The 9,059-nt window shown below is 31.3% G+C and overlaps 1 protein-coding gene across 1 annotated transcript in view; it reads left to right on the top strand.

Annotated features, from left to right (window-relative positions):
- LOC145297809 (uncharacterized) overlaps positions 1–1,837 on the top strand; it is a 121,986-nt gene extending 120,149 nt beyond the window's left edge. The window contains exon 24 of the mRNA XM_080144122.1: positions 1–1,837. This exon is cut by the window's left edge and continues 95 nt beyond it. Coding sequence (XP_080000248.1) covers positions 1–1,327 — 1,327 coding nt within the window. The 3' untranslated portion in view covers positions 1,328–1,837.
- The last annotated feature ends 7,222 nt before the right edge of the window (positions 1,838–9,059 follow it).

Genomic DNA, 9,059 nt, shown 5'->3' with positions numbered 1-9,059 from the left:
TACCTCTACCTTGTCTCTGAAAGGGGAGGACGAGGATGTCGACTCAGAGATTGTGATGTTTGTATCAGACGACGTGCAAGAAGAGTCGATGAGGAATATTTCGAGAGAAAAGTCTGAGAAAAACCTCGAAGTTGAGAGCAAGGAGAAAAGCGAATCGAGTGACAATGACGACGACAAGTCGGACAGTTCGTCGAAAAACTCAAGTTGCCTCACCTCGAGTGACCAGAGAAGCAACGAAGAAACTGGTAGCTCTCTGAAAGAATCCGACGGCGCTTCAAAGGAGTCTGACTCTGGTTCTAAAGAATCCGACAATGGAAGCGGGGAAGAAAACAAAGCTGACCAACGGCCGGTCATAGAGAAGGTCGATTACGCAAGCTTCCATGAGTTGTTCATTCCATTGACCTTGCGTATGAGCAAAAAACATGAGGAGGAACACAAGCTGGCAAAGCTTCCGCACTGGAGAATGGAGGCACATTTGACGAAGAACATAGAAATGAACTATCAACTCAGCTCCAAGGATTTGAGCAATGTGCTTGAGGCTGACCGAAGGCGGATGACAGGCTTAGAACAACCAAGTCTAGTTAAAGAACAATTACAGGTTCTCTTGAGTGAAATAAGCACTCAGGAGAACACGGATGCTGCATCTTTCATTGTAGCCGATAGCTGCTGCGGTGTTACTGGTTCTACAACCACATCGCTTTCAACTTCAGCATCCAAAGTCGATGATCAAAATGTTAAATCTTCGCATTCCCATTCTTTTCCGTTTCCCGCTGAATGTAAAACTTTGGCAGCATCCTTCGAGTCAATGGATGTAGACATCGTATCGCACAAGAGTACAGAAACAACAAAGGACACTGAAAATGTTGTTATAGACTTTAAGAAAATTTGTCCCCCTCTACAGGATTCCGAGTCTGCTTTGTGGGACCAGGAACCTGAAGAAGATGTTGTCATGTCATCGCCACACAATCCGAACACTACAATTGTTGCCGGGTCTTCTTTGCATGCCCCGGAATCTTCAAATATGGAAACGTCACAAACATGGACTTGCGAGTCAGCCATTTCTGAGTCCAAAGGTTCTGGAGATGCAAGCACATCTTTACCAACTAAAACTACAGACTGTAAAGATACAACAACACTCCCACACCGATCTCACTTTGAGACTTCATCATTGCCAATGAGCACGACAGCGGAAACTTCTAGTTCGTCAACTGCAAAAAATATGCCAGCTGCCAATGACTCTATTAAATTAAGCGTCAGTCCAGAGATGGATGATGTATTTGAAAAACTTTTCACTACATCCACGGCAGAAGACATATCTACTTTCTAACCTATTATTAGCTTTGTTTTACTGAACAAGCTGGTTAGTGTTAGAGTTAGGGTTAATTTATAAAAGATTGAACTAAAATCAATGGAGAAGAAAATGGAAGTTTCAATTTGTAGGGTTTATTTGGTACAGAAGCTTGATTTTAATTTAAAATCATTTTTTTATTTTTATTTTTTTAACATAATAAACTCTTCATATTAAAAACAAAAGCTTTTGTATTAAACAAACGCCGACAAGAAAATCCTTGTGGTATTTATATCATAATTACTGACTGATGATCTCAAAACACGATCTGCAGCCCTTTCTTGACTAACCTGTTAATATTGTACACATTGTTTCAAAAGGAATATACAATTTGGAAAACGTATGTGTTAATATAGTTTCTTTTTTCTTGACCTCAAATTCTAAATACTTTAAAAAGTGCTTTCAAGGTCATATAGAAAAAAATAAGATTTTTATATAAATCAAAAATAAAAAAAAGTTTCATTAAAATATTTTTTTAAGCAACACTAAGCAATGACAAAATATAAAAAACTAAGCATTGAAAGAAAATAAAATAAATTTTTATATAAATCAAAATTTTAAAAAAATTTCACTGAAAAAAAAAATTTTTTAAGCGACATTAAGTATTGAAAAAAACATAAAATAGATTTTTATATAAATGAAAATTTAAAAAAAGAAAAGTTTCACTGAAAAAATTTTTTAAGCAACATTTTGGCCAACATTTGGTAAAAAAATTTCATTCCTTCATCAGTTGTAAATAAAAATCCAGTGACGCAGAATAATTTTTTGAAAAAATTATTTTTTTATTCTTAATCTGATGATTCAAATGTTCTTTATCCTTGAATGGTTCGTTTAGAAATTGAATGTCAAGTAAAATGAAAAATGATTCTTCTATCCCTTATATATATATATATATATATATATATATATATATATATATATATATATATATATATATATATATATATATGATATTTTCTGTTTATTTTTTAAAGGAAAAATTGACCAAAGTGCTCAATTACCCAAGTAAGAGTTCAATATATATATATAATGGTACAGACATGATATTAGGAGTGAACCTTAAAACTAACTTGACAATATAGACAGGATATTACGAAGAAATGAACCCTAAACCAACGGTATAGACAGGATATTATGAACAAACCCTAACCTAATGATACAGATAGGATATTATGAATGAACCTTACCCCAACGATATAGATAACATATTATAAATGAACCCTAACGCAACAGTACAGACAGTATATTATGAACAAATATCTAGTTTTATAGCTACGCTGTTTATAGATTCTCTGGAATCCAAGAGATACATAATGTTAACCATCAGCATTCAATTAAAATTTAGAAAGTTTCAAAATAGGATGAACTTGCTGCTCATATCTCATATGAAAAAAAACTTAATCTGGAACCATGTCATAGTTTGTCATTTAAAATGTGAGTGTGTATGTATATATATATATATATATATATATATATATATATATATATATATATATATGCATACATACACACACAATGTATCTACAGATACAATATTAGGAACAAACCTTCAATTTTATAGCCATACTGTTAACAGATTCTCAGGAATCCTTGCAGATATGTATACGGCTAATCTCCATCCACAAACAAATGTATGTATATTTCTGAGCGTATGCGTATAAAGGAAGAGAGTGTGTGCAATAATACAAGGCATATTTCCTCACCATTTTCATTGATGAGCGGTGGTTTGCTATCGCTCCATCTGCTGTCAGCAAACTGCATCTCTGTTGTTTGACCCCTCATTTAAAACATTACATTTGCAAACAGCCACACTGTTATACGTTCCGACGACTGTATAAAGAAACTAGTTTGTTTTCTCTGTATATATAATGTACATTTTTGAACTGCAAAAGAAAATGACCGGAGGTAGATGTATATTTTGATGTATATGTTTATTTAATAAGCATGATTTTTGATCTAAAAGTCACTTATCATTGAATTCATCTTGTATGGAAGCACAAAATGTTTAAAAATAAAAAAAATGTAATCCGATATTTGAATAGATTTATTCTGCCTTTGATTTGGTTTGTTAACAATTAAAGTGACCATAGTTAGAATGGAAAGAAACGTTTTCTTTCTATTTGTATTGTACAGTATTCATCAGGATAATGAAAACATCTTGACCGTGTTCACCCTTTCTCGATTCGTATCGAAAAGTTGATACGACTAGTTTTGTGTGCCTCATCACCCACCCCCCACCCCATCCCGCCGCATCACACCAGCCTCTTTCCGTTATCATACCTCCATGGAATATGTAAGATAAAAAAAAAAAAACAGAAATAAAAAAAAAAATCCATGTGATTCGATTTTCAAATAAATTTTTTAAATGCCCATTATTGAGGAGTTTAAAAAAAAAATTTTTTTTTTTTTGTTTTAATTTATTTTATTTTCAAATGTTAAGCAATTTTTATTTATAAGCTTATTTTAAGCATGGAATATGTGAGATAAAAAAAAAAAAAAAACAGAAATAAAAAAAAACATGATTTGATTTTCAAATTTTTAAAATGACCGTTATTTGAGGAGTTAAAAAAAAATGATTATTTTTTTTATTTACTTTATTTTCAAATGTTAAGCAATTTTTATTTATAAGCTTATTTTAAACAAAGTGGCGCTTGTAATTGAAGTCCATTTTTTTACAAACTGTTATTCAGATGAGTTTTTTATAAAAAACAAAAAATCTTTCAAATGAGCACATCAGCTTAAAAAATATATCATTGTGTATGAAACACGTGTAAGAATATTTATTCAGAGTAAAACGGTTTAGTCTTTTTGCACCTCAGTAATTGAATGTTTGCTTTTTTTTTTTGTTTCTATTGTTGAACTTTTGAATTCATGTTAAAGGACCAAATTATGAAATTTGTATTTTTATTTATTTTTTAATAATATGTCAGTAAATATTTGTTTGTACTTTATTTTGCTGTATTTTGCAGTTTTAAAAAATCAATTTCTTTCGGATAATAGGATGCTAAGTCCTTTGTTTTTTTTTGTTTTTTTTTGTTTTTTTTTTAATTAATCAAAAAGTTTGATAGAAAATTAAATTATTAATTGAATTATCTTCCCCTTGCAGACTGACTGTTTGGCGTTTTTGATACTAGATGGCTCTGACAGTCAATTTGCATAGGAGATAATGCAAGAGTATATAAATTCTACTCTGTGAATGAAGAGTGCTATTAATAATTATATGAGTTACAACAGGAAAAACGGACAAGTTCCCTTCCATAGAAAATTTTGAAATTTAGATTGAATGTTTGAAGAACCTGATGCTTGCTGCACGTCTGTTTGATTAAAATCAAGCATAAAAAAGCGTTACTTGTGCAGTTTAATCAAGACATTAAAAAATGAAAATATCGAAAAAAAGGTTATATTGTACGTATTTGTTAAAGAACAAAGTTCTCTGAAAAAAAATTTCACTCAATAGATAGAGTTTTTAATCATGTTTGATTATAGTTAAACATGCCCACAGCAAGCTTCAGGGGACTTTGCTTGACAATTACCAAAGTTACTAAAGCTAGATGGCGCTAGCAGTCAATAGTTGTTAATTAAATTATCTCCTCTTTGTATAGTGGCTGTTTGGAATTCCTAAAGCTAGATGGCTCTAGCAGGCAGTCAATTTGCATAGGGGTAGGATTATCTATTATATAAAAAGCAGTTGTGTGTGTGTGTGTGTGTGTGTCCAGCTAAAAATTAAAGACTACAAAGAAAGATCCACAAAGTTGGTATATTCTTGATCAGCATTGCCCTGACTGAATAATATCTCAAATTTGGAAAAAGTATTCATTCTTTGGGGGTTAACTGGGCCAGGTTTAGTCATGGGGGTGAGGCTGGTTTTTCAGTATTATTATGTAGTTATTCTGAAAGAAAATGCTAATTCATTACTCGAGGGATCTATCGTATAAAGGAGAGTTTTGTATGTGTGTCCAACTAGAGAGGAATGGGCTGGGTAGAAGAAAAGGAGAGAGAGAGACAGAAAGAGAGGTATTAATAGAAATATCTTACACTTTTATCCCAGGCAATTCCGAGTAACCTTGCTAGTTGGTATGTAAATTCTGCATTTTAGTTGAAGAGTACAATGGATGAAATACAAGAGGAAGAATGTCTTTGTGACTAATAACAAGAGAAATATAAAACAATTTCTTTAACATAAAAAATTATGTCATCCAATTTTTTAAATCAAAATTCTAATTGCATTTCTCTTTTGTGGCAGGTTTTTTTTCTTTTTTTTTCCTTTGTCACCCAGTTCTTGTCTCTCGACTTTCTCCTTCGTCTTCCCAGCATCTAAATAATAATAGTTTTAAAAGCAAAACATGATTTTTATTCAGCTGCTATTAATAATGAAAGAAAAAGGCAAATAAATAGTGAAAAAAAAATATTGAAATACACTTTTAGTTAGAAATGAAATAATTACAGGCCGTCAGCTATCAAAATGAAAAAATCTAATTTCTGCTTTTCTTGCTAGTTTATCTTTTTTATACTAATCTAATTTTTTTTTTCTTCAGTTCTTCCTGTCATTTATTTGCTAGTTCAACTTCTTGTCTCTCTACTTTCTAATTTCTCTTTTATGTCATTTTTTTAAACCTTTGTCACTCAGTCAAATTCATTATCATCCATTTTTTTTTTTTTTCAATTCGTCATTTCTTTACTAGTTCAACTTCTTGTCTCTCGACTTTCTTCTTCATCTTCCCAACATCTATCTAATAATGATTTCGAAAAGCAAAACATGATTTTTTTATTTAGTTCCTATCAATAATGAAACATTTTTTTAAATAACCGCATCACCTTTTCTATTTCTTTATGGTTGATTTAAAACAAAAAACAAGGAAGAAAGTTAATTTAAAAGTAATAATAATAATAATAATAATAACAACAATAACAATAATTATAAAAATAATAATAATAATAAAAATAATAATCTGTTAGTTTTTTTTTTTCTGTCACGTTGTCACCCTGCAACTTTAATGCCTTGAAGAAGAAAACAAAAAAGCTTGGCTTTGTTTGAAGGAAAATAATGAAATACTATTTAAATAGACTTTTAGTTGGAAATAAAATAATTATAGGCCGAACTCTAATTTCTGCTTTAGCGTTGTTAATTTATTTTTTTTATTTATTTTTTTTTTTTTTTGGATACTAATCTATTTAAATCGTCCATTTGACCATGGCCTTATAAAATGAAAGCCTTGATCTCTTGTTATGGAAAGCAGTTTTAGATATAATTCCATTATTTATTATTTTTCAAGGAATACATTTGCCTAGCAGTACTTAACCATTGGCTTATTCTATCAATATATATATATATATATATATATATATATATATATATATATATATATATATACTCTGATGTTATTGTTTTCCAGCAGTTAAATAACCAATGAAGTTTAACAAGGTTAATACAAGATCCTTTTGATAAACAAGTGTTCATTAATTAATTCATTTTCTTTTAGGGTTTTTTATTAGATAATTGGTTTCATTTAACAATGATGCTGAATTCTTTTTATGTATAGTTTTTACATTCTGCATAATTGCATAGAATTTGTGATAAAAACGTTCTAACACACTCACACACACTCACACACATATATATATAAAGTGATCTTATCTGCGTGTGTGAAACATCTCTACCAAACTCCTTTCTAAATATTTGTTCTAAAGATGTGAAACTTGATATATAGGGTATTTGGATCGGGAATACTTCTGATTTGGTTTTTATCCTGTAAAAGTAGCTACTAAGGGGTTAAAATTGAAAAAAATATCAGCTGACCTAGGCAGATTGAATCAACGATATTTTTAGCTTGAACTCACTTAATTTTTAGCCTTTTTCTTTTACTCTCTGCCTCATTTGATCACCTTCGCAAATTAATTTGCATTATCACAACAGCCGTTTACCATTGACTTCTCATTGGCAACAACCATTGGTCTTCACTGGAACTTGGGTGGCAATAAACCTTTCCAAGTCCTCATCCAGTGCAGGTCTGACTAGTGCTTCCTCTCCTCAGTCTTTGTCTTTCTTGATCCTCCACAACTACTTGGTGTGGGGCTAATTGATGTCGGCACTACAAGTTTGTTTGTTTTTTTTTTTTGGGGGGGGGGTACCTAACTTACACTTATTATTACAATTATTATTATTATTATTATTATTAAGTTGATACATTAGGAGTAGTATCAAGTCGTCTGGAAGGACAATTGAAAAAACTACAAATCCCGATGTTTTAGGCGGCCTTCAAACCTCTGCAATTATAGGTACCACCAACATCCTTAGGAAAACCCTTGATCTTTGAAGCTCCTGGTTTGAAGCCGGGATTGAGGAAAATCCTCTGGAAATGAATCCCATCCCTTTCGAGAGAGATGTTGGTAAACGATATCAGAATTATTATTGTTATTGTTGTTATATGGTTCTGTTAATGAAAATGATAGAAAACAGGTCAACATCTATTTTGATAGTTTTGCATTACAGCACATGGATCGCACTGCTCCTCCTGCTGCCATAAACATCTTCTTCCTTATATGAAGTGGGAGGAGAGGTGCACTACCATCACCATCATTATCATCATCATTTCCCTGAACATAATTGTTAGTGATTTTGTATTATTTGTGTTTCTCTCTCTTTTTTCTACTACCCTAAACACACACACACACACTGACATTGCCTTTATTTTATTAAGTCTATCATATGAGAAAAAATCTTCACCTTTTATTCATCCTTTTTCTTTTTTTTCTTCTCTCTTTCATCACATCTTTGTTTTTGTATACAATATAAAAGCAAACTTTTTATTACTGTGATATACACACACACACACACATAATCTATGTTCAAATGTCTTGTCTTGAACTAAAAAGCAATGTTTTTTTTGTTTTTTCGAAAGTGCTCAATACATGTGCAGAGCTTTTCTAAAAAAAATCATAAGATATACACACACGCACACAATATACATGCATACATACATACATACATACATACATACATACATATACTTAATTATATTTTAGGAAAAAGAATTCCAGCAGAGTGCTCTACTTTAAGGGGGAAAAAATCCAAAATAAGAGCGTAATATTTATATTTTTATTTTCAGAAAGTTTAGCTGAAATAAGTCATCGATACCATCAGTTTCAAACTTGATAATAGGGAACCGTTTTAGGTCCCCCATATCCAGCACTTTTCAACCATATCTATCTCATCTCTTTATAACCAGAAATGAAAACATACACATACATTTCCATATATATATATATATATATATATATATATATATATATATATATCTGCATTGTTTCCAGTTATCCTGAACTTTTTGCCTCCGGACTCAAGCAGTGCCGATTCAGGAGAGATGTAGTTGGTTATTTCGCAAGCCTTGCCTCACAATTACACGCACAACTAGCCTTACAGAGGGCATCCATTGTCTTTTGAGACTTAACAGAGGCATCGATCTATATATATATATATATATTATGTTATTCATTAGGGATATCTGGCTTGTCGTCGTAGAAACATTTATGATTCTTTCTTGGTATCAGAGATTCCAAAGGTTTCTTCATCCAATTTCACTACATTCAATATCAAGGGGGAATGACAAACAGTTCTATGGTGATCAGCCAGATTTTATCCTAAATCCAGGTTTGATGAAACCCGGGTATCCCCAACAAACCCTGTAATGTATAGTCTATAAATAAGCTAATT

This window comes from Euprymna scolopes, chromosome 18, assembly GCF_053919585.1.
Source record: "Euprymna scolopes isolate OS-2025 chromosome 18, ASM5391958v1, whole genome shotgun sequence".
Lineage (NCBI taxonomy): Eukaryota > Metazoa > Mollusca > Cephalopoda > Sepiida > Sepiolidae > Euprymna > Euprymna scolopes.
This window is presented reverse-complemented; position numbering and strand designations above follow the sequence as displayed.